Source organism: Lentinus tigrinus, assembly GCF_003813185.1.
Source record: "Lentinus tigrinus ALCF2SS1-7 unplaced genomic scaffold L226scaffold_4, whole genome shotgun sequence".
Lineage (NCBI taxonomy): Eukaryota > Fungi > Basidiomycota > Agaricomycetes > Polyporales > Polyporaceae > Lentinus > Lentinus tigrinus.
In genome coordinates, this window is record NW_027137913.1 from 963,269 (window position 1) to 987,567 (window position 24,299).

The 24,299-nt window shown below is 55.9% G+C and overlaps 12 protein-coding genes across 12 annotated transcripts; 6 read left to right on the forward strand and 6 right to left on the reverse strand.

Moving 5' to 3' along the window:
• Window positions 1–61: 61 nt before the first annotated feature.
• On the reverse strand, window positions 62–1,638 carry L226DRAFT_550733 (Aldo/keto reductase). The gene is made up of 6 exons (XM_067682770.1): window positions 1,497–1,638; window positions 1,303–1,407; window positions 1,062–1,210; window positions 806–1,000; window positions 471–744; window positions 62–402 (listed from the first exon to the last, which is right to left on the reverse strand). The coding sequence occupies exons 1-6, from the start codon at window positions 1,525–1,527 to the stop codon at window positions 245–247; spliced, it is 912 nt and encodes a 303-aa protein (XP_067539779.1). The 5' UTR covers window positions 1,528–1,638; the 3' UTR covers window positions 62–244.
• Window positions 1,639–2,093: 455 nt separating this feature from the next.
• L226DRAFT_531037 (uncharacterized protein) lies at window positions 2,094–3,026 on the reverse strand. The gene is made up of 3 exons (XM_067679994.1): window positions 2,838–3,026; window positions 2,297–2,782; window positions 2,094–2,226 (listed from the first exon to the last, which is right to left on the reverse strand). Exons 1-2 carry the CDS (start codon window positions 2,913–2,915, stop codon window positions 2,321–2,323), a joined length of 540 nt encoding a protein of 179 aa, XP_067539780.1. The 5' UTR covers window positions 2,916–3,026; the 3' UTR covers window positions 2,094–2,226; window positions 2,297–2,320.
• Window positions 3,027–4,579: 1,553 nt separating this feature from the next.
• On the reverse strand, window positions 4,580–8,801 carry L226DRAFT_550735 (uncharacterized protein; the record flags this gene model as incomplete). Its single annotated transcript, XM_067682771.1, has 14 exons — window positions 4,580–5,039; window positions 5,094–5,407; window positions 5,461–5,985; window positions 6,040–6,070; window positions 6,121–6,229; window positions 6,282–6,574; window positions 6,626–6,656; window positions 6,716–6,841; window positions 6,899–7,014; window positions 7,078–7,362; window positions 7,412–7,791; window positions 7,851–8,355; window positions 8,380–8,531; window positions 8,556–8,801. The coding sequence occupies 14 exons, from the start codon at window positions 8,799–8,801 to the stop codon at window positions 4,931–4,933; spliced, it is 3,222 nt and encodes a 1,073-aa protein (XP_067539781.1). The 3' UTR covers window positions 4,580–4,930.
• Window positions 8,802–9,902: 1,101 nt separating this feature from the next.
• L226DRAFT_520219 (uncharacterized protein) lies at window positions 9,903–10,742 on the forward strand (the record flags this gene model as incomplete). Its single annotated transcript, XM_067678622.1, has 4 exons — window positions 9,903–9,944; window positions 10,014–10,211; window positions 10,275–10,486; window positions 10,553–10,742. The coding sequence occupies 4 exons, from the start codon at window positions 9,903–9,905 to the stop codon at window positions 10,740–10,742; spliced, it is 642 nt and encodes a 213-aa protein (XP_067539782.1).
• Window positions 10,743–10,869: 127 nt separating this feature from the next.
• On the reverse strand, window positions 10,870–12,781 carry L226DRAFT_567376 (uncharacterized protein; the record flags this gene model as incomplete). The annotated part of the gene is made up of 4 exons (XM_067684021.1): window positions 10,870–11,031; window positions 11,085–11,980; window positions 12,030–12,147; window positions 12,200–12,781. The coding sequence occupies 4 exons, from the start codon at window positions 12,779–12,781 to the stop codon at window positions 10,870–10,872; spliced, it is 1,758 nt and encodes a 585-aa protein (XP_067539783.1).
• Window positions 12,782–13,075: 294 nt separating this feature from the next.
• L226DRAFT_543327 (uncharacterized protein) lies at window positions 13,076–14,900 on the forward strand (the record flags this gene model as incomplete). Its single annotated transcript, XM_067682193.1, has 8 exons — window positions 13,076–13,267; window positions 13,329–13,402; window positions 13,456–13,479; window positions 13,553–13,940; window positions 13,997–14,145; window positions 14,179–14,407; window positions 14,435–14,558; window positions 14,668–14,900. 8 exons carry the CDS (start codon window positions 13,076–13,078, stop codon window positions 14,898–14,900), a joined length of 1,413 nt encoding a protein of 470 aa, XP_067539784.1.
• On the forward strand, window positions 14,797–16,056 carry L226DRAFT_244172 (uncharacterized protein). The gene is made up of 3 exons (XM_067673199.1): window positions 14,797–15,409; window positions 15,485–15,904; window positions 15,967–16,056. Exons 1-2 carry the CDS (start codon window positions 15,006–15,008, stop codon window positions 15,684–15,686), a joined length of 606 nt encoding a protein of 201 aa, XP_067539785.1. The 5' UTR covers window positions 14,797–15,005; the 3' UTR covers window positions 15,687–15,904; window positions 15,967–16,056.
• A 289-nt stretch (window positions 16,057–16,345) lies between these two features.
• Window positions 16,346–17,143, forward strand: L226DRAFT_244183 (uncharacterized protein). The gene is made up of 3 exons (XM_067673200.1): window positions 16,346–16,460; window positions 16,529–17,001; window positions 17,072–17,143. The coding sequence occupies exons 1-2, from the start codon at window positions 16,383–16,385 to the stop codon at window positions 16,988–16,990; spliced, it is 540 nt and encodes a 179-aa protein (XP_067539786.1). The 5' UTR covers window positions 16,346–16,382; the 3' UTR covers window positions 16,991–17,001; window positions 17,072–17,143.
• A 369-nt stretch (window positions 17,144–17,512) lies between these two features.
• L226DRAFT_480019 (uncharacterized protein) lies at window positions 17,513–19,715 on the reverse strand. Its single transcript, XM_067676866.1, has 4 exons — window positions 19,296–19,715; window positions 19,052–19,225; window positions 18,268–18,982; window positions 17,513–18,211 (listed from the first exon to the last, which is right to left on the reverse strand). The coding sequence occupies exons 1-4, from the start codon at window positions 19,650–19,652 to the stop codon at window positions 17,622–17,624; spliced, it is 1,836 nt and encodes a 611-aa protein (XP_067539787.1). The 5' UTR covers window positions 19,653–19,715; the 3' UTR covers window positions 17,513–17,621.
• Window positions 19,716–19,846: 131 nt separating this feature from the next.
• On the reverse strand, window positions 19,847–21,889 carry L226DRAFT_501738 (RnaseH-domain-containing protein). Its single transcript, XM_067677844.1, has 7 exons — window positions 21,567–21,889; window positions 21,032–21,502; window positions 20,914–20,968; window positions 20,773–20,851; window positions 20,574–20,707; window positions 20,061–20,504; window positions 19,847–20,007 (listed from the first exon to the last, which is right to left on the reverse strand). Exons 1-7 carry the CDS (start codon window positions 21,626–21,628, stop codon window positions 19,933–19,935), a joined length of 1,320 nt encoding a protein of 439 aa, XP_067539788.1. The 5' UTR covers window positions 21,629–21,889; the 3' UTR covers window positions 19,847–19,932.
• A 148-nt stretch (window positions 21,890–22,037) lies between these two features.
• Window positions 22,038–23,195, forward strand: L226DRAFT_244261 (uncharacterized protein). Its single transcript, XM_067673201.1, has 4 exons — window positions 22,038–22,106; window positions 22,164–22,256; window positions 22,318–22,909; window positions 22,967–23,195. The coding sequence occupies exons 1-3, from the start codon at window positions 22,103–22,105 to the stop codon at window positions 22,899–22,901; spliced, it is 681 nt and encodes a 226-aa protein (XP_067539789.1). The 5' UTR covers window positions 22,038–22,102; the 3' UTR covers window positions 22,902–22,909; window positions 22,967–23,195.
• A 110-nt stretch (window positions 23,196–23,305) lies between these two features.
• L226DRAFT_543331 (uncharacterized protein) lies at window positions 23,306–24,107 on the forward strand (the record flags this gene model as incomplete). The annotated part of the gene is made up of 5 exons (XM_067682194.1): window positions 23,306–23,393; window positions 23,462–23,515; window positions 23,565–23,653; window positions 23,707–23,784; window positions 23,841–24,107. 5 exons carry the CDS (start codon window positions 23,306–23,308, stop codon window positions 24,105–24,107), a joined length of 576 nt encoding a protein of 191 aa, XP_067539790.1.
• Between the last annotated feature and the right edge of the window lie 192 nt (window positions 24,108–24,299).

Sequence of the window (24,299 nt, forward strand, 5' to 3'; positions counted from 1 at the left end):
ATCACGGCAATCCTTTCGACCTATTCTCAAGGTGTTGGCATATCAACTGGCGTCCTGACCTGGTGTGCAATGTGCATGGTTGAAGTCGAATTAAGTATCGACGCTGTCGGAGCACAGCGACGGTGAAACGCCGTCGAAGGTAATGTTGTACACTATTCGTACATCGGTAGATACCTGAACTGTCCCGGGCCTCGGTCTGCTTCGCAGCTATGCGAACCTGGGTACGCGCTGTATGCGTCTCTGGTCACAAGATATCAATACCCAGGGCACCAGCCAAACCCAGCGCGACAGAGGCGACTGCGCAAGCTAGCACTGCACGACGGAGGAACGCACGAGCTGTTTGCTGTCGTGCGCCCTGTTTGCCCGCCGCATCAATAGCAGCGATATCCTCGTCGGTGAGAGCTGTTGGAGTTGTCCATGAATAATGAACTCGCTATGTTCTATGCACACGAGGGAAAAGGAAAACTCACGCAAGTCACCAGCAGCGATGTAGCCCTCCATGCGCTCCTTCTTCGTGCTCGAAGTGACCACGACGATGCCCTTGGACTTCGCCCACGCGAGGAGCACCTGTTCAGGCTTGGCATTCAGGCGCGACGAGATTTTGTTCAGCGGTTTGTCAACAGGTCCGCCGGGCATGCGCGTGACAGGAATGAGCGGGCTATAGCCCTCGGCCACGATCCCGTGCTTGTTGCCGAACTCGATTAAAGGGAGCTGCTGGTGGAAGTTGTACGCATGGATCTGGATCTACTATCCGCAGTGCATGGTTAGAACGCGACCATGCCACACGAGAACGAGCGGGACATTCCTGGTTCGCAGCGGGAAGAACTTTGGCGGAGTTGAGGAGAACCTCCAGGTGGGGGATCTCGAAGTTGCTCACTCCGATGCTCTTCGCGAGTCCTTGCGCCTTGAGTTTTTCCATGGCCGCCCAAGCAGTGGGGATGTCCGGCTGAGCGATTCGGGGGTTGTGAATGAGGTACAGGTCCACATATTCCACACCCAACTACAATTGCGAAGAATAACGGTTAGGGACAGTGTACCGCGGAGTGACAAATATCACTCACATCCTTCAGGCTACCCTGAATGGACTCCTCGATGGAGAGGCCGTCCCGGGCAGAAAACTTGGTCGTGATGTAGATGTCTTTGCGTGCGAGGCCACTCTCGCGAATGGCCTTCCCCGCCTCCTCCTCGTTCCGGTACCCCTGCGCCGTGTCTGCATCACAGTACAAACAGTGAGTCTAGTTCCGGGATCGGCCCTCTAGCCGGCATGATGCAGGCTGGCCTCCCCAGCTCTCGCCTACTCACCAATGTGCGCGAAGCCGACGGAGATGGCCTCATCGACGTAGTTGACGGTCTGGTCCCCGTTTCCGAGCGTCCACGTCCCGTACGCAACGCTGGGAATGCTCGTACCTGCACGTGCACACCGGGACGTCCTGTCAGGATCGGAGCCGCTCGCGTGGCCGTACACTTCTGCACATTAATATGGCATCATCGCTCACCGTCGTTCAGCTTGATGAGGTCCCAAGGCATCGTGAGTGCTCGTCGTGACGACTCCGGTGAGAATTTGAGGGGCGGAGGCAAGGTGCGTGCAACTGGACAGGAGGCAACGCGACGGTTATATTTGGGCGGTGAGAGCGAAGGTTACGTTGAGGCGCATGGCGTAATGCTGACTGGCGGGATTTGCGAAGTGACGATAACCTTGTTAAGATCTTCTCTCCCAGGCAGTTCTTGAGCGGATTCCTGATGCAACATCATGACAGTAAGTATTAATCTTCGTGCGCACAACTCTAAGTCGTGAGGTAAAGTCAGCTATGAGTCTATGATAATCAAATTCGAGCTCCATACGTACCTGCGCGACGACTATTCCCGGGACGGTGATAGTCCGGAGCTTATGACACTGGCAGAACGCCGTGGACTGGTATGTAGTGCATTCAAGTCTCGCAGTGCGCGAATCACAACACCGGAATCATAATGCCTTTTGACCGCAGAAGACAAGTACTTACACGATGGGCGAGTGAGTAGAAGTGGCACAATCATCGTGCCGTAGAACTTGAACCAGGGTGAGAACGCGGCCTTCTGAGACCAACTTGGTAACATTCAAGTCGAGAACAAGTATGGGTGGAGTATGAAGATCCCTGAACAAAACCGGTACGATCCTGCTGGTACATATCCCAACCCTCCCATTCCGATTCTGCGGTCGGGCATCATGGCTATGATGCGTGCCGGGACCTAGCAACTCGGAACAGCGTCAGCCGGACTCTTCGAGGCAGACACCATTGGGAAGCAAACTAACTCGTACCGTTCTGCATATCACTGGGGCATATCACTGGGGATTGACATAGGCAGCGATGCCCTCGTCCACGTAGCCCAACGACGTGATCGCATTGTTCCTCTGTGCCGCACTGGTCGTGTAGAAGTGGTCGGTCCCCTTGGGGCTGTACATCCGGTAGAGAGGCACCGTGCCGCACAGGCCGCTGGGGTAGACGTAGGCCGTGATGCCCTCATCCACGTAGCCCAACGACGAGATCGCGTTGTTCTTCTCCGCCGCGTTGGTCGTGTAGAAGTGGTCTGTGGCACCTGGAGAGTACATGCGGTAGAGCGGGACGGTGTTGGGAGCCTGCGACGGGAGGACCTGGGCAGCATCGCCTTCGGAGCTGTAGCCAAGGCTGGCAACCGCGTTTTCCATCTCTCCGGCGTTGGTGGTGTAGAAGTGGTCCACGGCACTCGGACTGTAGCCACGGAGGAGGGGCACGGTGGGATAACCACAAGTCTGAGCCGCGCGACTCTGCCGTGAAGGCGTCAGCTGGGCTGGCATACGCAGTAGCTCCGTGCTCACTTACCTCGACCTCCGAGGCAGGGAGAGCGAACGCCTGGAAAGCCAACGTAGTGGCGAGAGTGATCGCGAGAGAGAGCTTCATGGCGTAGAGGACGATACTAGCTCAGTGAAGTTGCCGTTGGGAGGCTGATGTTTCCACAAGAAATGAGTCGGCTTTATATGCTTCCTCGACCAGGGTCAGTCCCACCGATTGAGTTAACACTGGGTCTGGGTCGGCGGAGGTGAGTTTTGCCTTTCCATCACAGCTGACCCGGTGTTAGTGACACCTCCTGGTCCGGCTACGGTGATGACATGACAAGTGTTCCCTTCTTGCCGGACATCCCTGGAAGCGGTATGCAGTCTAAAGTAGCGGCTAAACCGTATTCTGATTCTGTGTGTACTGAGGGACGTGACTGTATACTCGGATATTTGAGACAGTTCCACTACAGGTGGAGGATATAACGAGTTTTGGCCTACCCTTTCCTGTCCTGAGTACGAGACCAAGCTCCGTTAAACTGTTACCTGCCTAGAAATGTCACGCGCAGAAAATCAGACCCAGGAAGTAGCATTCAAGTCCAAATGAAACACGCACCACTAGTCTGTATTCAATGGCTCAACCACGTACGGCACCCCAATCCTCCCTTCACCTTACCTGTTTCCGAAACCACATCGGAGAAACCTGATCGCCGAGTCCGATACGATGTCATGAGAGCATTGCTTAGCGGCGGTAGAGACCGAGTTCCAGCTTCCTACTTGACACTTGATCAGTTCCCCGTCAGTTATGTCGACGTAATATCAAGGACGATGAACGGAGCGAACTATTGATTCCGGAAATCTGTCAGACAAAGACAGGTATGTTCCGATCACACATACAGTGCGGCGTTGAGGTGGGACCTTGGACTCCTCGAGGTATACGCAGGGCGAACCCAGGAACGTAGAGGGGTCCAGCTCGCGATGGTGGGCAGGCTGTGAGAGACGCAAGGGAACATGAACAGATACTGCAGACGCATATGAGTCGGAACACAGAACGAGGCACTTAACTACTCGTGCAACCGACCAAGTATCCCGACTTCCTCCCCACACTCCTGTTGCCGCTGACGTCGGAAATGGAAGCCTACTGTGTTTGGGACAAGGAATTTGCAACTTATGATGGCTGCGAGTCATGCGCATGGCGTGGATTGGGAGAGGAATACTACCACCGCCGACGAGCAACCTGGACGACATCGCGACACCTTCGAACACCGGTGGTGACACGTCGGGCCCTAACGCCAGCTCCGGACAGACCACGCCGCCGTACCATGCCTTCGCTCGTCCAGCACACTCTGTTGCCACAGACAGAGTGTGCTGGCCATTCTGCTCGTTCCTCCTTGTGCTGGCCATTCTGCTCGTTCCTCCTCTCCGATGCTTGCGCCTGCGGCGGCTTGCCCGGTGAACCTAGGAACAAAATAGGCCGGAATTGAAACTTCCCAATACATGTAGTACCTGCGCAACCATGACCTGCATATTATGCATTCAAGTCAAGTGACACCGTCATGATCGTCGCTTTTGTCTGCAGAGGGTTAGCAAGCAGAGTGCACGATGGGTGAGTGAAAGGGGCGGTCGTGTGGCTGGAACATAGCCTGAACCAGCGTGAGAACGCGGCCGTCGTCGCGGTCAGGTGATCGACCTGCGACGCGTCTACATAACGGCCCGCCAGGAGGCAGCACTGACAAGAGTCCATCCGATCTAGTCAGCGAAGCCGGACGCAGATTGCCCACCTCAGCCACAACTCCATACATGGGAACCAACATTTGCATTCGTGAAAGCTAAGGCAAGTAGTTCCGCAGGCTCTAGAATGGGTGCTAACGTTTCCGGACTAAGGGGGTGTCTAAGATATGGCTCCAGGTCATCATAGGTAAAAAGTAATTCAAAGGAGGGTGCATGGGTACGACTTGCGAGGAGGCGATGACGATATGAGAACGAGAACGAGCAGTATCGGTTTGATGTTTCCGCGAAGCGATAAATCCGGAGAATAAAAAGCTAACAGTGACAGTGCTGATGTGATTGTGGATAGCAAGGTGAAAACGGACGAAGTAACGCGATGAACCAAATCCTCAGAGTCCTTCCTTGTTTTCGTCATTAGTAGTCGTCGTCACCGCCAGTGGGCAGCTCCTCCTCCGTGATGGACTGCCACTCGCTGCTCGGCTGCCGCTCCTTCTGGTAATCATATCCAACAAAGCTCATCACACTACGACATCCGTCAGCAAACACAACTCAGAAGAGCAGCAGTAAGAGGACGTACTAGATCGTGCCATCAGCACAACCAACAACGACCTCCTCGTGGCTCAGCTGCATCGACATCGGGTTCTTCTCTGGAGTCGCCAGGCCCTGGAACTTCTTCGGCAAGTCCCCAAGCACACCCTTGATACCGACCGCGCTGACGTTGTCAGCACTCGCAAGGGCGCCCCACGCGCCAGTGACGGGCAGGATGTCTGTGTCGAAGTCAACACCAGGCGAGGGGGTACGCGGGCCCTCCGACTTCTGCTCATCACTGCTGTCGCTGTCCTCGGCCTCCTTGGCTATCTCCTCCTTGTCGCGGTGCTGCGACATGTACAGCTGTGGATAACGCCTGTCAGCATTGGTTTCTCGTCCGTAGAGGAATCACTTACAGTCCGGGTGGCACCAGCACGAGTACTGAACCGGGTCGCAGTGACAACGCGCCTCTTCCTCGGATCGACCGCACCAACTGCGACGTCAGGCGTATCGACAACGGCAACGAGCTTCGGCGGGGCAGTGAGAACAGCCGCACGCCCAAAGCGGACGGCGAACGGAGACTGGTTCATGGACGAGATGGGCGTGCCCGTACGTGGGGACCCAGTCATGGAGACAGGCGTCATCGGGCCGGTGGAGATGTTCAGCGATAGCCGCGACTTCGGGCCTACGCTGCTGGCCAGACCGGTCGGGCTCTTGGACGCAATCAACGAGCCGCGCCTTTGCGGGGTTGAGAGAGATGAGGTAGAGCGAGAGAGGGAAGAGATGGTGCGCAGGCGCGGTGCAGGACCGGGACTGAGCGCGCTGGGGGTGAGTGGTGTTGTGGGTCTCGTCGAATCGGCAGAGGTAAGAGAAGCTGCTGTGCCTGGTGCCTCCTCTTCCTCCGTCCACTGCAGGTGCAGAATAACAGACTTGGTCGCGCACTGCAGCAAGCGTCAATTTGGCACGAACGTTCAACAGATGCCGATGCAACTCACAGTCATCTGAGTACCCTTCGCAGCGAACCATCTGCAGAGTGGTGAGCAAAGCGATCACGCTCAAAGACGAGCGCGACTTACTGGAGCATGTTGTCCGGAGCACGGCCAACCTGCATCAACTTCGCGCTCAAGACGGGGTCTCCGCCGCCCAACTCGCTCAGCTTGAACTGCGACACCATCTCTCTCCGTTCTACAGGCCTTTCAGCGAATTGTCTCCCTCGACGACGTGCGAAAGCACTTACTGATCGAGAACACACGGACCATGCCGTCGATGGTAACACTGACGACACGCTCGCCCTCGTCCTCACCGCGCCCGCCGCCGGAGCCGATGATCTGCACGCCGATGTTAACAGTCGTCTGCTGGCCGAACCGTACAATCTTCGTGCCCGCGCGCCAATCCCAGCATACAAGCGCTTTGTCTGCGCCCGCGGACACCAAGTTCTTGGATGAGAGCGCGACCGCGCGGATACCGTTGAGATGACCCGCGAGCTGCTGCAGTGGCGTGAAGGTGAGAGAAGAGAAGAGGTGGACTCGGCTGAAAGATCTATCAGCGTATGCATGGACGAAGGTAGGGATGTCGGCTTACCCAACGTCATGGAAGCCGACGACGAAGACCTCTGTGGCGTTCACGACGCTGAGTCATGCGACACGGTGATGGAAGAGTATTCAGACGTACCTTCGTCGGCGAGGAAATCGACACAGCTGACAGGCTTCTTGACCTGAAGACACTTCTTCAACTCGCCCGTCTCGATGTCCCAGAAGCGGATCGTCTCGTCGTATGAGCCACTGATCAACCGCTTCCCTACAAGTCTTTCAGTATCAGTGACAGCATGAAGCACCTAGAGAGAGTGCATCTTACCGCGCAAGAGGAGCGTTGTGCAATAATTGGTGTGGCCGTTGAGGAAGCGTACGCTCTGTGCGAGACCATTGCGGAAGTTGGATTCGCGGTGGTGCAGCGAGCGGTACAACGGTTCCCTGAACAATCAATCACGTCAGCAATAAGCAAGCGACTAGAAGACTGAAGATTGGAACACGAACCATCCCTCGGGCTTCGCTGGAGGCTTGAGCGGCAGCGGATCCATGGCGGTGATCCGCAAGCAGTGGTACCTCCACAGCACCGGGAGGTGAACGACCTCCTGCCACTTCTTGGAGACTGGCTCGACCGCGAGGAGTTCCTTGACAGTGAGGAACCTGAAGATCTTCAACGCAAGATCGGGCGCGAGGTTGCCGACAATATCGAACGTAGACTTGGCGTACTTCTCCAGTAGCAGAATTTGTAGCCGGATGTCTCCTGGCATGCACGAGTCGAGAATGATTGAGATCCTGGATGGACATGAGCCAAGATCTCGACGACGAAGGAGAGAGCACTCACAGTCTCATGCGGTCATCCCTACTCAACCCACGCACGACCCTGCGCACCTCGATCTCGTTGAAGCCTCCACTCCCGTCGCCCTTGAGCACGGTTGCAAGGTCGACCTCTCCTCCGATTCCATCGTCCTCGCTCCCCCGGTACCCGCTCCAGTAGCCCTTCTTCTTCTTGCCACCACATACACAGTACCCTTCATCGTCGGGGTCCAAGCTCATCGTACCTCCCTGCTGCTGTTGCCGCTCGCGCTCGCGCAGCATACGCACCTCAGCCTGCAACGCGTGTAGCTGCGCAGCCGAGGACGCTTGCGCACGTTCCAGCAGTCGCTTGTAATGCAGCAGCTTTCGCATGTGGAGTCCATGAACACCGTCCAACGCGCTTTGCATCTGTAGCGTTACGCGCTAATGAGTAATGAACATGCGAACGACCCGGATAGTGAACTCACGTCCTCGTCCACCTCCCCGTCGTTCACGTCCGTGACCATCTCCAGCGTCATGTCATCTCCGTCCCAGAACGGCTCGTCCTCCGACGTGAGCATGATCGACGGGGACTCCGCAATGCTCCCGGAGGCTTGCCGGTTACGGAGATTGCTTGGGCTGCCATCGTTCCTGACTGTTCTGCCAGGCGTGCTAGCCTTGCTGGGCGTGACCTTGGGAGAGGGCTTCGTCGGCGTCCGCTGAGGCCTCGATGGGGTAGTCTTGGGAGTCGTCGTGGCAGCCTTCGACGGCGTCGTCTTGGGACCAGCCATGACCGGCTTCGCGTTCTCTGGCGGCGAGAGAGGGCTCGGGCCTGGGGACCTCGCCGGCGACTTCGCGGGAGACTTGGTTTTGGCCTGCGAAGCGGTGAAGGGAGTGGACATGGCACGCGTGCGAGGGGTAGCAGGGACCATTTTGCCGTTGACCTGCGTGTCCGATTCGGACGTGTACAGAGAGATCGCGGAGGAACGCACGCTACGACGCGACGCGGCGACTGACGGCGCGGAGGACTGGCGGGGCATCGGCACGCTATTTTGACGTGACGGTGTCGTGGTAGATTTGCTCAAGGAGGAAGTCAGACTCGAGGTAGAGAGGCTGGGGTCAAGGAAGGACGTGGGAGGGGTCGCGTTCGAGCTCCTACGCGCAATACTCTTCACGGTGCTGAGCCTTCTCACCATGTTAGGGGGTTGGGCTTGCGCCGGTGTCGCGTTAGAAACAGCATTTTTGGGCGATCCATTCGTGCTCTTGCGATCGGGGACGATGGTTGTGACACCGCTGATGTTGCTGGACAGCGAGGCAGAAGAGTAGGAGCGCGGCTTCACGAGTCCACTCGACGACGAACCGGCCGCCGTCGAACGCGTCGTGGTACGCGAGTATCGTGTAGGGGTTTCGGACGGAGCGGCGCTGCGAGGGGGAGGCATGGTGACGACGAGAGCGTGCGCTCGTCGTGGTCAACGTTGAACGGCGCGTCCAGTGCATTCTACTTCTCGGCAAATGGGCGTCTTCCGAATTTGTTCATGACGATGCAGTCAACCATGACAACCGTATTCTTTGCCAAGGCGAGTTGGTGATGATCACAGTATGAGGTTCGTAGATATGCTAGGGAGTTGAGACGGAATATTGACAAGCATGATCAACACGAAGAGAATACTGCTGAAGGAGGGTGATCCATATGTATGCTCAATTTCAAGGAGAATACTTCTTGCGGATCCGGGATCGATACTGCCCTCCGATAGCCATATGTAGGCACGACGTTGGTATGTCAGTGTCGTACCAACGCAAGGAGATCTATGGAGGTCATGGAACCGACGTTCGGGGCTATTTGCATGCGCACAGTTAACGTTCGAATTGCTGCAGACCAAGGTAGACTAGTGAATCCATGTACCGGGTGCGGGGCTGAGCAATCGATACCCCAATCCTACATGCAGACTAATTGTAAATGTCAGGTGGGTGGGCTTATCCGTCATGCGCTATACATATGTACGTGAATGCCAACCCACGATGTCCACGACTTGCCGCTATTGACGATATTGGAGGCTCTCTACCCTCTAGACCAACGAGGTGTTGCGAGTTAGACAAACGTAGCAAAATGACCTTCAAAATTCAACGCCATGGATATTCATAAGCGAAGCTGATACTTACTCCCAACGATCTTTTATATGCACGTACACGGTGACTGTGTGAAGCGTTAGTGCAGCTGGCGCCCATGCCAAATGCGGAGCCCAAGAGCTTCCCGATCGAATCTCGATCCTACCCTCAAGTCGGCCACCTGCGGACGCCTTGCGAATAGACGACGTCATCGACGCACATTGCGAAACGTGGATGCTTTCATTGGCCAGGCTGGTGGAGCCCTTTAAAGCCGTTAAGTTCGGGCAGAGTACAACAGGAGAGAGGGAACTCTCGCAGTCGCTGTAATGCTTGCTCTTCGCTCTGCAACTCGTTGCACACGTATCACCCAACGTCCTCTTTTCCTGACTGTAACCTCCACTTCTGCAAGACACCCTTCACAATCTCGTCGAGCCATGTCGACTCTGTTTGAGGCCATCAAGGAGGACCACGAGGAGGTTCGTCGTGTTGCTGATCCCCCAAGGGTCGAGATCTCGATTCACAAGTCTCGCATTCGCGTTCCACAGATGTACGAGTACCATGACCAGTACAAACGCGCTCACGAACGCGGTGACGTCGAGGCACAGGCACGATGGGCGCGTCAACTCACCTGGGAGGTCGCCCGGCACGCTGTTGGGGAGGAGATTGTCGTGTACCCTTTGATGGAGAAGCATCTCGGTGACAAGGGCAGGCAGCTTGCTGACCATGACCGCGAGGAGCATATGGTAAGCCTCATCGCTATGCATTTGCGTGAGCAAGGCCTCTGATTGCCTTGTTCTGCACCACAGCAAGTCAAGCAGGACTTGTACAAGCTCGAGTCCCTCCATCCAGGCAGCCCGGAGTACCACGAGCTCATCACCAAGATGATGACATCGCTGCACCACCACAACGATGACGAGGAGATCAAGGACCTCCCCCTGCTCGAACCCGCCATCGGCCAGGACGCGAGCAAGCAGGCTGCCCTCAGCTTCAAAAAGACGAAAAAGCTTGTTCCCACAAGGTCAGAAGCATGCATCTATGCGTTCACAAGGTGGGGCTTACGCGTCATCGTTCCGTTGTTTCGCAGGGGGCACCCTTCCATTCCAAACAAGCCTCCAGCGGAAACCCTGCTTGGATTCCTGGAAGCGCCGATTGACAAGATCAAGGATTGGTTCGCGACCTTCCCCACTGAGGGAGAGATGAAGGAGGCGAAGGAGGAATTGAAGCATCGCGACCACGACGCTGCTGCTGGACGGGCCTCGGCCGGGGGTCATTGAAATACATGAATTTCCGCATATAGCCGTCTGTGGGCATGGTTGTATCTGTATTGTAACACAGTTAACGTGAATAGGAAGGAGGATCTGCCACAAGAAGACGCGGCACAGAATGCCGACTCGCAAAAGTTTACACCACTTCGTACACGAGGTCGTTGAGGATGATACCGAGGCTCTTCGCGAGCTTGATGGCCAGCTCGTACCCAATCCCGCATTTGAACATGGGCACTCTATCCAAGCTGTCTGGAGGAGACGTCCTCACGAGCAGGCGCATACTAGCTAGTTCCACGATCTGAGGTCGCGCTCATCAGTACAGCAAATCCATGTACCAATCTGCGAACGTACATTTGCATGTAACGCCACCCTAGCGATCTCCATCTCCGTATACTCCCCAGATACCGTATACTGGGGTGCAGCCGGCCTCGTATCCGCATCGTTCTCCTCCAGAAGCACTCCCAGAATCGCGATGAGCCTGTCCAGCGGGAATGTCGTCGGTCCCAGCAGCCGCTGCGGGATCTTCACCGCCGTCCCCGTGGTCCCAGGCTTGGGCTTCCGCGGCGTACCCACCTTGCGTTTGCGCCGCTTGGACCGCTCATCCAGCCCGCGGCCGAACATGCGCAGGTCGCTCCGTGCGGGGTTCGTGCTCGCGAGGAAGGCGGCGACAAGGACAAACTTGGCCATGCGCGGGAGCGCCTCGATGCCCGCTTCGGTGGGACCGTGTTGCGTGTTGAGGCTGGCAGCGTTGGTAACAACTTGTGCGGCAAGTGCCTCCGGAGCGTGTCCTGGGGGCATCAGAAGCAAGTCCACAGGCGGGGCATGCACGCGGGCCCAGTCCATCGCGTTGGAGAGCCGCGGGTAGAGGGACTCAAGCGCAGCTGTAAAGGATGGGGTGAACAGGCGGATGAGACGCAGCCGCGTGTCTTCGGTCGGGGGTTGGAGTTCGTGAGGCTCGTGCTTGCCGTCTGCGTCGCCGTCTTCCGCGCTTGAAGCTATCTCTTCCTCCTTGAGGAGCCCCCTGTGAGCATCGAGGACGGGCTGTATGAAACCAGGCCAGCGCGCAGCAGCGATGTATGCTAGCTCAATGGGATCGTGCGTGAATGGGCTGCAGGTGCTACAGAGAGTTGCGATGAAGTGGGTATATAGAGGCTTCAAGGCGGGGTGGTATGCATCTACATCGACTGCAGAGGTCGAGGACTCTGCCGGTGGCGAGGGGTACGCGGAGGCAAGGAGCTCTTGGGTATCTGCAAGAGGAATTGAGTGGAAGGACGAAAGGTACGCACATGAGCTGACCTTGTTTGATGAGAAAGGGCACGTCAATGTAGTACGGCTCTGGTGAGGCCCGAAGAGGGAGACGGATGTCTTGCCATTGCACTTCAGAGAGGAAAAGGGTGGTTATGTCCACTTGGGACTTGACGCAGTGAACGTCAGATCGCACTACAAGAGCCACATAAAACACTCACTAATTCACCTAACCTTGTAAGAGGGACGACGAGCTCCGGGAGGTTGTCCTTCAACCGCTCCGCACGCTCAACCACCAGAACCAACCTGCGGTTCGGCGGGGCACCCTGCTCCTTCGCCTTGCCTTTGCCTTTACCCGCTCCGTTGGTCTGCGCGTTTTCTCCCGCATTATCAGCGCCAGCAGCTATAGTTTGTATGCCGTGCACAAACGCGTCGAAGTTCTCGTTGTACCGCCGCGCCTCGGCACCCGATCCGTGCCAGTTCGTCGCACCGTCGCGCCAGTCCGGCGTCCAGCCTGCGAGCGCGTTTAGCGCGGTGTCGTACAGGATCCTCGGAGAGAAACAGGCCACAGCATTGACGCAAGCATACTTGATTTGACTCTCCCCAGATGTAGGTGACTTGGATGCGAGCCCGTGGAGAGTGGATTGGACAAGAGATGCGGTTAGACGAACGGTTTCAGGATCGTGGATGAAGATGAACGGTGGAGGGTAGGATGAGAGCAACAAAGATAGGTGGTTCGATACAAACTCGTAATGCGGAGAGTCAGCAAGAGCGGTCTGTAAACCAGGCGCAATGTCGGACATGATGGCTGTTCGCGGTCAAGGCGGTCAAGTCCGACGCGGTGGACGCGTCGACGCGCGGAACGGGGACTCGGAGGGACCGCGCCGACCTTGGGCGTCTCGCACCTCGTGGCATCAGTGGTCACGTGCACAATCAATGTAGCATCCGCGGAACTGGCAGCCGCTGAACGCTTCGGGCTTTTCTTTATTCTCTTCTCCACCACCTCGAGGCTTACACATCTCACCTCTGCCGGAACAGTTGCCTGGGGCTTTGCAAAGGATCTCTGTCTTAGGACAATCATCTACGACACCCTGCGCATGAAGCTAGTTGTTCGTGTGCAATATATCGGGGAACGCGCTCGACTACTACTGCGAGAGGACCAGGCCGCGGAGTATACCAGGGGCTTGATCGATGATTTAGAATGGCTGGGTTTCCCGATGCCACACGAGCAGAAACCGATTGAAAAGTCGGGTTTCATGCTATGTGTCTGGCACGTCGACAGAGATAGCGTGCGTATGCCATTCGCTTGACCCTCTCCTTGACCTCACTGCGGTCGCGGCTCGTTATCAGGATCTTCATCACGCTATCCAAAGCGCCTTCATGAAAGCGAAGGCGGAGGCTGATTCACTCATTGACCGGTCGATGTGAGCTCTCCGCGCCTTCCTCACCCATCTATCCGTCTGAGCAGCTGTGGCAGACGGTACATATCCCTCAACGAAGAGTACGTGGCCCGCGATCCCTCCTGAAGGTCAGTTCCCACAGTCTTGGATCTGACTATGCATTTGCGTTCCCAGTGGCATAATGCACACAACTTCTCTCGGCAATAAGTCGTTCAGGCCGAAGACGTACAACAAGCACGCGGACTTCCTCATCCCGAATGATCCCAATACCAAACCGTTCGGCAAGGCGCCGAAGCATCCCAGACTGATTTCACAAGCCCGTATGGCTGTGACGCCTCTGTCCCAGCGTATCGCGGGCGCAGACTTCTCCGGACATGCGGGCGGGTCATCAGGCTACCATGGCGAAGCCAGAGACGTGGACATGCCACTTACTGGCGCGGGCTCTCCAGGAAGCGGAAGCGACACGTCAAATAATGTATTGGATGTGACTCAGCACACGCTGCAGCAGCTCAGCCAGTCCTCAGCATTCCAATCTCTCCTTCAGCGAAACGGCCCTGCTATGGTACGTGTCTTACCCCCTACGGCTAACGACCCGGTACACTAATCATGCGTCCTTAGCCTTCTATCAAACTTGAGCCTGCGCCTCCACCCGACTTGCATTCCCTGTCCTTGCCGCCCACGAGTCCTCCTGCGCAGCCGCAAATTGCCAATTTGCAGGCATTGCTTGAGAAAGCAGGTGTGAAGAGTTCGAGCGCGCAAGCTTTCTTGTCTGCGCATTCAAACGTATCCGGTCAGACGAGGCCGGGGAATGGGTCTGCCCCCATGTCTGACATGAATGTCAACCCTTTCGCTTCCAACTCGGCGAGCACTGCGGGCCCGCGGCTTACTTTGCCAGTTGGATCGTCTGCATCTTCGCATGCCACTCCGAGCACCTCTAGATCTCTACCCTTCCCATTATCGCGACCGACGTCGACACCTCCAGCTCCGCGCGGTCAGGCCGCGCATGGCGCTACGCGTGAAATATGGGACGTCCGTCGGCAGATTACTGCGTTGCAGGCCCAAGAGAACAGCCTCATCGCAGAGCTGAAGCGTCTCGGACAACCCGTGCCTCCTACGGAAAGCGGAAACTCGTCGAGTGGGTCCGACCAGCGCGTAAGAGCACTCGAGGACGAAATATCCGGTGCGTTAACCGCATGTCTACGACGATGAACCACCCATAACCATTGCCATTTCTTCTTGTTCCCTGTGCTGCCGCTCTCACGGGCACCTACACCGATCGACGTCAATAGCACTACGCGAGGAGCTGAGCCGTGAGCAGCAGATGCGGAAAGTCTCAGAGGCGCTGCTCAGGGCGGAGCGTGTGCGCCGCACCGAAATCGAGAACATGATGAAAGACGCAACACGCGAATGCAAGCAGCCGTTCGTCGTCCCCGCTCTGCTCGATGCATTTATGAAGATCGGGCAGATGACTGGCGACGCTATCAAGGATGTCCACGGTGGCAATGTCCCCATGGAGCTTTGAGCTCCGGGGACACACAGTTGTCACTGTTAGGGCGATGGAGCAGCTCGAGGTGGCGGGAGTAGCGGGATCGGCATGCAAACATACTGATTGGGAGGCACGACTGTGATGGTCGTGTCTCCGCTTTATATTATTCCTAGGTTCGCCGGACAAGTGCGAGGTGGAGGAGGTGGAGCCAATCGAGTGGGGTGGAACACTCTGTTGCGACAGAGTGTGGTGGACGAGCGAAGGCATGGCACGGCGGCTTGGTCTGTCCGGGGCTGGCGTTCGGGCCCGACGTCCTGGACGTGTCACTACCGGCGTTCGAAGGTGTCGCAATGTCGTTCGGGTGGCTCGTCAGCGGCGGTAGTATTCCTCTCCACACTCCCCACCGTGCGCATGCCTCGCGGCCGTCACAAGTTTCTGTCTTCGTGGCAAGTTCCTCGTTTCAAGATGATAGGCTTCTATCTCCGACGTCAGCGGCAACAGGAGTGTGGGGAGGAAGTCGGGACATGTGGTCGGTTGTACGAATAGTTGGGTGCCTCGTTCTGTATTCTGACTCATATGCGTCTGCTGTATCTGTTCATGTTCCCTTGCGTCTCTCACAGCCTGCCCACCTTCGCGAACATCTGGGTCCTCGACCGTCCTGAAGTCCTCGACGTGTGTGGGCTCGCCCTGCGTGGACCTCGAGAAGCTCAAGGTCCCACCTCAATGCCGCAGTGTGTGATCGGAACATGTCTATCTATGTCTGACAGGTTTCCAAAATCTAGTCCGCTCTATTCATCCTCATTGGTATCCACATCGACATAACTGACGGGGAAATGATCAAGTGTCAAGTACGAAGCTGGAACTAGGTCTCTACCGGGGGCTAAACATTGCCCTTGGCATGACATCGTTTCGATTTTTCTCCGACCTGGTGTCGGAGACAGGTAAGGTCTATAAACGATTGAATGGTGTACGTTTGGGTTGGTCTGCCGTATGTGGTTGAGCTAAATACGGGCTAGTTTCCGTTCATCGCTAAGTTGCGGGTGCGTGGTTCATTTTGACTTGAGTGTTACTTCTTGTGGCTGATGTCCTACGTGTAACCTAGTCCGGCAACAATTTTCGAGGCTTGGTCGTACTGTTAGGAAAATGTAGATCACAACTGGTTTTCCTCAACCAATAGGAAAGCGGACACTGCTGTTCTAGATCTGTCCGAATGCACAACAAGTTCCTCAGTACAAACAGAATCAGAACGGTATTGCGGCTACTTTGAACCGCAAACTGCTTCCATATGTCCGGCAACAATGGAACACTTGTCATATCATCACCGTGGCTGGACCAATGTAAGGAGCAGTTGACCTGGTCAGCTGTGATGGAAAGGCCGTAAGATCTGCCTCCGCCGACAGCGCTGATTCAATCGGTGGGTTCGACCTCGGCCGAGGAAACATATATAAGGTCTACTCGTTCCTTGTACTGGCATCAGCTCAACGGCGACTTCACTGAGCCAATATCGTCTTCAACGCCATGAAGTTCACTCTCGCAATCACTCTCGCCAGCACGTTGGTTTTCCAGGCGTTCGCCCTCCCCGCCTCGGAGCTCGAGGTAAGTGCGCTCGGACTGCAGCATTGTTACTACAACGTATGCCAGCCCATCTGACGTCTTCATGGCAGACTCGCGCGGCTCAGACTTGTGGTTACCCCACCGTGGCGCTCCTTCGTGCCTACAGTCGGGCTGCCGTGGATCACTTCTACACCACAAATGTCGTGGAGCTGGAGAGCGCGATTGCCAGCCTTGGCTACAACTCCGAAGGCGATGCCGCCCAGGTCCTCTCTTCGCAGGCTCCCAACACCGTCCCGCTCTACCGCACGTACTCTCCGGGTGCCACAGACCACTTCTACACGACCAGTGCGGCGGAGAGGAACAATGCGATCACGTCGTTGGGCTACGTGGATGAGGGCATCACGGCCTACGTCTACACCAGCAACCTGTGCGGCACAGTGCCTCTCTACAGGGTGTACAGCCCTTCCGGGACCGACCACTTCTACACGACCAGTGCGGTAGAGAGGAACAATGCGATCACGTCGTTGGGCTACGTGGACGAGGGCATCGCTGCCTATGTCAATCCCCAGTGATATGCAGAACGGTACGAGTCAATATACTTCCCGGTGGTGTCCGCCTTGAAGGGTCGGGCTGACGTTGTTCCGAGTTGCTAGGTCCCGGCACGCATCATATAGCCATGATGCCTGACTGCAGTGGCGTGGAATACGTATCACTCGGCTCAGAATCGTACCCGTTTCGCTCCGGAATTGTCATACCTCCGCCTAACGTATGTTTGATCTCAATGTTAACCCGTGGAGGGCAATACGCCTGAAGTGTCCCCTAGAAATGAGAATAGCGCGATCGTGCATGGAAATGGCACCTCTCTCAGATGGCCCCCTCAGATTCCTTGTAACGAATGTCCGAACTCGTCAAGTGCAGAACCAAAGTATAACTCGGGACCAAGCTTTCGAACGAATTGGGTTTTAAGGAGGAAAGGTTGGATCGGCTTGAGATCTGCAGGGTTCCGAGTCCTCGTTGTCGCGTGTCTGGACCGATTGGGCGGCAGTTCCGAAGGGGACCCGAAGTCAATAGATGCAATGAATGATCCTTAGTTTCGAGACATGAACGTGCGACAATATCAAGTCAGTACTGGGTGAACCATCGGGATGCCAGCGGATTCCCAAGTACTAACTACATGATCCAAGGCCGGCCTAAGACTCGGGTTCACGGACCATATTCATCATTCTCGTCCTCGTCCATGTCCGTGTCCTCCTCTCCCACATCCTCATCCATATCATCATCCGAGTTGAGCAGATGACGACCGTAGCTTCGATAACGCCCCTGCGAAGGTAAACCGAGTCGCTCCGCCACACGTGAGAAGTCTAGATCGTTGGCGCACGGAACCATCTCCATGTACGTGAGGCTCTCCTCGCTCCCTTCGTCCGCACACTCCTGTTGTAGGTCGTCGAAGGTGCTATCTCCCAGGGGAGACTGTTCCATCGCGCCATGCACGACGTAGTCAAGCGCGTACTCCATTTTTCCACCACGCCGATCGACGAAGTCGAACATCTGGAGCCGTTGGACGCTCCTGACGTTCTCGGGCAGCGGGAGACCTGGCAAACCGGGCCTCTCCAAGACGTCGGCAATAGCTCGGACCACAGCTTCGTACCCGCCATAGAATGTCTTGGTAATCCGGGTCTCCTGAACATCCTCAGGAAGATAGTCGATACCGGGCGCATACGAAGGTACGCCAGATCCACGGGTAAGGCCCATCGTCGCCACCATCATGTTGTCAGCGCCGATTTGCGCACTCCCTGCACACATGTCAGTTCCTGGACCAGAAGGCGTAACATGGGAACGGCAGACGCACACAGAAGCCGGTAGCGCATCCGGGGCGACAACCAACCGTCTGTACAAGCTCCGCAAGTACATCCCCATCGACGTGTCTCCACGTAATCGTCCTCAGAGATGCCAAGGTTCTCCCCCGAGGCGCATTTGAGAACATACTGTGTGCGGAGAGCGTGCGCGGGGTGTCCGGACCAAGTGCCAAGGAGTGTCTGCGCGAATTCCTTCGACCGACGCATCTCTCGATCACACGCCTCCAGCGGTGTGAAACCGTTCTTGTTGTCGCGAAGCGTGAGGTCTTCCAATATGCCGCTCTCAAGTGGTAGGGCAAGGAGGGCCTGGACTGCAGCGAGGTTGTGGGACGCGGCTGCGACATGAAGAGCCGTATTCCCCTCCTCGTCCTTCTCGCGTACCATAGACGGATTCCGGCCATATGCGTCTTGGATCCTCTTGACAACGTCTATGGTGGGCATTCCGAAGCGCTTAACAGCAATCAGTACCTGTAATGGGCATGACGGGTCATCGAACGGTGCAGTCCCAGTGGACTCGAGGAAGTTGGCCAGGTTCTGCTCCGTGAGCGTATCCAGTCCGCCACTGTGTGCGGCTGATGGAGGTTGTTGGTCATCAAAGGCCTGTTTCTGTTCCGGAACGTCCTCTCCAACGGCCAGCGAACGAGAAGCATGCGAGGGGTCCACTGAGCAGGCCAAAAACTGGGTTCGGCCCACTCGACGGAAGTGGTTCTGCATGCCGGAAGCCGTCAATCATCAGTCCTTTGCGCATGTATGCGCACTGATCCAGTATATACTTACCTTCTGGAAGAAGTCAACGGCAATGTGCTTATGATTCTGCCATCTCTCCTCAGACTGAGCTTTGTATTGGAACTCCGGAGAAGGCCATGCGATGAGGTATGAACCGGCCGGTGCATACTGAGATTCCGAGAGCTGCTGGAGGAGGAATGTGCCGATGCCGTTCCGGCGATGCCTCTGAAATGGTAACGTGTGTAGTTGGATGTTAGTTGCACACATCCTGTTCTTAAAACGTGAACGCCCGTACCTCGTTGTTCACACGTACTGACAACACATACAACAGCATCCCGTTGTCCAGTTCCCGTCCCCAGACCCCGGTTCCTTTGTGGTACTCGTGCTCGACGAGTTCAGGCCGAAAACAGCCATTCTCGTCGAACAGAGCCAACGCGAAATCGCACAACTCCTGAGATTCCTCGTCCATGACGATGATGAACTCGCCTCGGCATCGTTTCCGGTTAATCTGGAGAGCTTGGAGCGACCCTACTCGACCGAGCACGGGATGTATAGCTTCCACATTGACGTGCTTGAGTACGCGAGGGTACTCGTAGTGGGGCTCAGCTTCGAACTTCACATGACACTGATTGAGAGCAAGCGGATCAGCCATCTTTTCGTGAATGAGGTGTGGAGGATGTAGTCAAAGGAGCAACCTCCGTGCGAGCTGGCGGCAAGGCCTCCTATGCTACATTGCCGTATTTGGCTTGAATGACGTACGGTGTGGCCGCACCAGGCCAACAACACGCATTGTCTGCATCGCTGCGGGTACTGCTCCTCAGCGATACGCATCAACATAGAACATACAGCATACAGAAATGAAACGAGACCATCCAAGAGGCGTACAGCACAGTCACAAAAATCTAGTCGTATACATGCTCACAAGGGGGGTCCTACGCCGCGCAGACACCCTCCAGTTCCGCTTCGAGCATGAACGCATCATCGTCTAACAGGCAATCAGCGTATATCTTCGAACACTCCGAATCAGCACGTATTCGCATGCAAGCGCATGGTCACAGACCTCTAGCTCCCCTTCCATGATACGTAGATCCAGTCGCCCATGGACGACGTCGCTGGAGGTCAACTCGGCGGTGGTCCTTGGGACGAGCGTTGATACCATGGTCTCGGTGGAACGAGATGCGGGCGTAGGGTTCGATGACAGCGATGCAGAAGTCGTAGCCGGGCTTCTCACAGGCGACAATGGTTGTATCTTGGCCGGCCTTGAGACAGACGCAGAAGGCTGTGGAACCGGAGAACCAATTTGCTTCGCTAGACTAGTGGCTGCCCGCGGGACGCTGGCTGTCTGCGTCAAGCACGCAGCATCTATTCGAGCGCGAACTCCACGTATTAGGCTATTCCAGTCTTGCTCCGGGATCGCCGCGAGGGCTGCACCGTCGTTAGCCAGCTTGTCCGCAGCTTCGTTTCCCTCTATTCCGGAGTGAGCCAAAACCTTCTTGAACTCGACCTGCCACCATCAGAAGAAACCTCAGCGTGACGTCGACTGCCATGAGGCACGAACTCTATTATAGCTCACCGGTTGTTTCAAGACCCTGCGGCGCTCCTCTAGAAGCAGGTCTGCGTATTGGATGAGCGCAAGATTTTGAACTGGTTTCCCGTCGGGCTTTTTCCAGCCTCTCATCTTCCAGCCCTGCAACCATATCGTCATGGCTGACAAGTAACCATGTGTGCAACATCAATAAAGCGCGCTTTAACCGCGATCATTGTACACCTACAATTGATGCTGTACGCGGAGTCGCTCCGAATCTCCAGCGGGCGGTCAGTTGGCGCTCTCTCGAGCACACGGATGATAGCCTGCAAGCACGAGGCAGCGTCACTGCACCGGAGGTAAGACACACCGAGTGTACACAACTCACAATGAGCTCCGCGCGGTTATTCGTTTGATCACCGGGACAACGTTCGCTAACGTTCCTACACATGCCCAGGGGGATCGGCGTGAGAGGGAGAGGCTATGAAAGTAGGTCGCGAACGTACCGTGAGTCGTCTATCCCCCACCAGACGCCGATGCCTGCTGTCGAACCGGTCCTTCCATTTCCCCTGCAGGAACCATCAGTGTAGACCACCATGGGGTTCGAAGCTGCTGAGCGACTACTCTCGCTAACGAGCGGTGAGGCGGTGGTTCCTATCTCCGGGTGTGGAGGTAATACTGCATGTCGCTCGAGCATAGACAGTGCGGTCTGTACTCGTGAAGCAGATGGCGCAGAACTCCCGTTGGGAGCTTGCGCGGAGGTTACGGCAGCCTCAGACGGTTGGGAGATGGGCTCTGCTACGGACCCTGTTCTTGGTTCTTGGATAGGGGTGACCGTAGCTTCGGTGCGGGTGGTAGACTTTCTTACAGCTGATGGACCGGCATTCGCGTTTATCCACAACTCTGCTTCGGCAGGATCCAGGAACTTTTTGTACTTTGCGCCATTATAGTTGATGACTTGTGCAGAGCAGTCTTTCCTTGAAGAGCATTACGGTCACTTCTGAGACATACGCTAAGAACATGATCAAGGAAGAATCTTACCAGTCCATATAAATTCCTGGCATACGCCCCCGGGCGACAGCATAGCATCCTATCTTCGCCATGACAGACAAAGAGAAATATCTCCTAACCTCCGACAGACACTTTTGAAATAGTGGGATCCGACACTGGCGAGCAACCCTCGGCTTAGATAGAGGATGGAGGTTGATGTTAAACGACTCGGAGAGTAGACCCTCGAAGCCGTGAGCTTGGCGAGTTGATACTGGTGATGGCAAGGCCTGAAGCTTGAAGCGCGACGAGCAAGAGTAATTGACCCGCGTAAAATAGAGCCGACTGCAGTGGTGTGGTTTGTAAGTAAGGGAAGTAGGCAGCTGTCGAGGCTGAGCGACAGTCGAAGACTCGAACATCCTGAGTCGCGAAGACGCGCCGGCTGCACGCACGTCGCATACCGCGTCGCCATCACGTGCACCATGACCTTGTCACCGACTGGACGCCTAGACTCTACCCGGCTCTCCTCCTCCTTCGTCTTGTCTGTAGTACGGCCCGTACAAACCAAACGCTATTCCACAGGTGATACTATGGGTATGTACTTGCCCGTGTGCAACGACTATCTTTGCTATGATTCATAGAGCTTCCCAGGAGATCGACGTATATTCGTCCTGTTCGGTGCAGCTACAGCATTTCTGGCTGCTATCCCCGCTGTGTATTCAGTCATTAAGCGATCTTGGAAGCGTGGGTGCTGGTCATGTAATCTCACAAGAAACACAGGTACTGACATCTTATACTTACTCAGATCAACGGGTACAAATACAATACCCATCATCGCAGTTCATTATCGCAGCAGGCGCAATTCCATTCCAGTTCGACGCCGCCGGCACCCCGAAGCGCGTTCTGCTTGCATACCATACGAAGCGAAATCAGTGGCTGCTGTCCAAGGGCCGTAAGGATGAAGGCGAAGACCTCGCCACCACGGCCACGCGCGAGATATTCGAAGAAACGGGGTATCCGTGCCGCCTGCACCGTGTTCCGATGCTTCCAACCTGCGCCCCTCCTCCTAACTTGCTGCCGGAAGCAGGCATTCAGCCTCACTCGGCGCGACTGGCGGAGAATAGCTCGGAGCCGTTCATGGTTACTTTGCGCCCGATCGGCTTCGACATGTTGAAGTTGATCTTTTGGTACATCGGTGCAGTCGACGTTCCCTACGATGGGGAGGACGGCGACGCAATCTCGGCTGTGCAGCCTGGAACACATCAGCTCGCTGAGGGTTTCGGGAAAGTCAAGCTCTGGGATATCTCCGACGCGCTCGAAGTATTGTCGTTTGAGGGAGACAAGGAGCTCGTGCGGACCGCGATAGGTATCTTAACCCCGAAGGCATAATCAATGCTGTGAGTGGAATCATCGTTCTCGACAAGCGTAGTAGTCATTGTGCTGAAATGCTGCAGTACCGAGCTCGTGAGGTCATTGTCGCGCGTAATCTCCATGCACGTCATACGCTTCAATGTAGACGTTTCTCAGACGTATGAGATGCATCATGAATACACAGATGGGTGTCTGGTTTCCTCGGCCAGACAATGCCAACCAAGAATGGTCATTACCGGACTTGGTGCGCATGAAGATGCCGTCGGGACGCACGGACCCTTATCGAATTGCAAACTGACCGCCGTAATGCGCAGTGCGGCGCGCAAGGCTGAGTCACGTCGATCAGACTACCACAGTGCTCCTCTTACATTTAATCTTTCCCCCATCTAGGACGGGTACGCTCGTGCCCACATTGTCCAAAGATGTCGCCTCGGACGGACTACTCTTCGTATGCGATCCCTAACTCAGAGCTCGTGAAGACGCTGAAGCTGAATAAGCACCCCGAAGGAGGTCAGTGCATTTAGTGAGACGTTCTCTGTGAGTAGTACACTGAACGAGTTCGGGCGACGGGCACACAGGCTACTTCGCGGAGACGGATCGTCAGGTCGATCAGGTTCCGTCACCGTTCGCAGGTATGGCATCATGTGGCGGCAGATACATGTGCACTGACGGCTCCGATAGGACAGGCTTTACGACCCCTAGCTACTTCAATCTACTATCTGCTCACGCCCGACGAGCCGAATGGTGTAATCCACATGAATAAGTCCGCGGTAAGCCTTTCGACCAGTGGTAGCGCACCAAGAGATGCTGAAGGACCACCTAGACGATGCATGTCCTGCACCAAGGTCGCGCAGAGTACACCCTGGTGACTCCTGGTAGTCCGCCGAAGGTCGAGAGAAAGGCGAGTGGTCGATGACTGGACTACGCTTCGGGTGTCGGTTCCTGATTGGGTACTAGGTGATGGGTCCAAACATCCACGCTGGAGAGGTACTGCAGCTGCTGGTGCCAACTGGCGTCTGGAAGATGTCGCGTCTGCTTGAGGAGGATCTTGCCAGTACTTCGACCGAGTCTTCGAACGACCACTGGGGATGCTTGATCACAGAGGTCGTGTTCCCGGGCTTTGCATGGGAGGACCACGCGTTCCTGACCAAGGAGGGCCTCGAGGAACTCTTGGGCGCAGATTCATCGCAGGCGAAGGAGTTGTCGAAGTATGTGAAGGCATAGATCAGGGCGTGCAAATTTAGACGTAGAGTTAGAGTACGACACATGTAGTAGGAGTTGAGAGTCACGACACCGCGTAAACACCGACTCGATGCGCACGTTCCTGGACCTCAAACTGTCCATATGGTCGATCCTTGGGATCAGAATCATGTGGGGCATACGATGCTTCGATACCGTCCGAGAAAGCCGTGATAC

What these genes read in the sequence shown, in the direction of transcription:
- L226DRAFT_550733 (XM_067682770.1), bottom strand. Translation starts at nt 1,527, where the DNA reads ATGCCTTGGGACCTCATCAAGCTGAACGACG. An exon ending in TTCTTCCCGCTGCGAACCAG is followed by an intron (nt 745 to 805) that starts GAATGTCCCGCT and finishes TGCGGATAGTAG; the next exon opens with ATCCAGATCCATGCGTACAA. An exon ending in CATCGCTGCTGGTGACTTGC is followed by an intron (nt 403 to 470) that starts GTGAGTTTTCCT and finishes CAACTCCAACAG; the next exon opens with CTCTCACCGACGAGGATATC.
- L226DRAFT_531037 (XM_067679994.1), bottom strand. Translation starts at nt 2,915, where the DNA reads ATGAAGCTCTCTCTCGCGATCACTCTCGCCACTACGTTGGCTTTCCAG. An exon ending in TCCCTGCCTCGGAGGTCGAG is followed by an intron (nt 2,783 to 2,837) that starts GTAAGTGAGCAC and finishes CCTTCACGGCAG; the next exon opens with AGTCGCGCGGCTCAGACTTG.
- L226DRAFT_244172 (XM_067673199.1), top strand. Translation starts at nt 15,006, where the DNA reads ATGGTCGTGTCTCCGCTTTATATTATTCCTAGGTTCGCCGGACAAGTG. An exon ending in TGTGGTCGGTTGTACGAATA is followed by an intron (nt 15,410 to 15,484) that starts GTTGGGTGCCTC and finishes CGTCTCTCACAG; the next exon opens with CCTGCCCACCTTCGCGAACA.
- L226DRAFT_244183 (XM_067673200.1), top strand. Translation starts at nt 16,383, where the DNA reads ATGAAGTTCACTCTCGCAATCACTCTCGCCAGCACGTTGGTTTTCCAG. An exon ending in TCCCCGCCTCGGAGCTCGAG is followed by an intron (nt 16,461 to 16,528) that starts GTAAGTGCGCTC and finishes TCTTCATGGCAG; the next exon opens with ACTCGCGCGGCTCAGACTTG.
- L226DRAFT_480019 (XM_067676866.1), bottom strand. Translation starts at nt 19,652, where the DNA reads ATGGCTGATCCGCTTGCTCTCAATCAGTGTCATGTGAAGTTCGAAGCT. An exon ending in CCGTTGACTTCTTCCAGAAG is followed by an intron (nt 18,983 to 19,051) that starts GTAAGTATATAC and finishes TCCGGCATGCAG; the next exon opens with AACCACTTCCGTCGAGTGGG. An exon ending in GATGCGCTACCGGCTTCTGT is followed by an intron (nt 18,212 to 18,267) that starts GTGCGTCTGCCG and finishes ACATGTGTGCAG; the next exon opens with GGAGTGCGCAAATCGGCGCT.
- L226DRAFT_501738 (XM_067677844.1), bottom strand. Translation starts at nt 21,628, where the DNA reads ATGGCGAAGATAGGATGCTATGCTGTCGCCCGGGGGCGTATGCCAGGA. An exon ending in CCAGGAATTTATATGGACTG is followed by an intron (nt 21,503 to 21,566) that starts GTAAGATTCTTC and finishes ATGCTCTTCAAG; the next exon opens with GAAAGACTGCTCTGCACAAG. An exon ending in ATAACCGCGCGGAGCTCATT is followed by an intron (nt 20,852 to 20,913) that starts GTGAGTTGTGTA and finishes TCGTGCTTGCAG; the next exon opens with GCTATCATCCGTGTGCTCGA.
- L226DRAFT_244261 (XM_067673201.1), top strand. An exon ending in CATTAAGCGATCTTGGAAGC is followed by an intron (nt 22,257 to 22,317) that starts GTGGGTGCTGGT and finishes ATACTTACTCAG; the next exon opens with ATCAACGGGTACAAATACAA.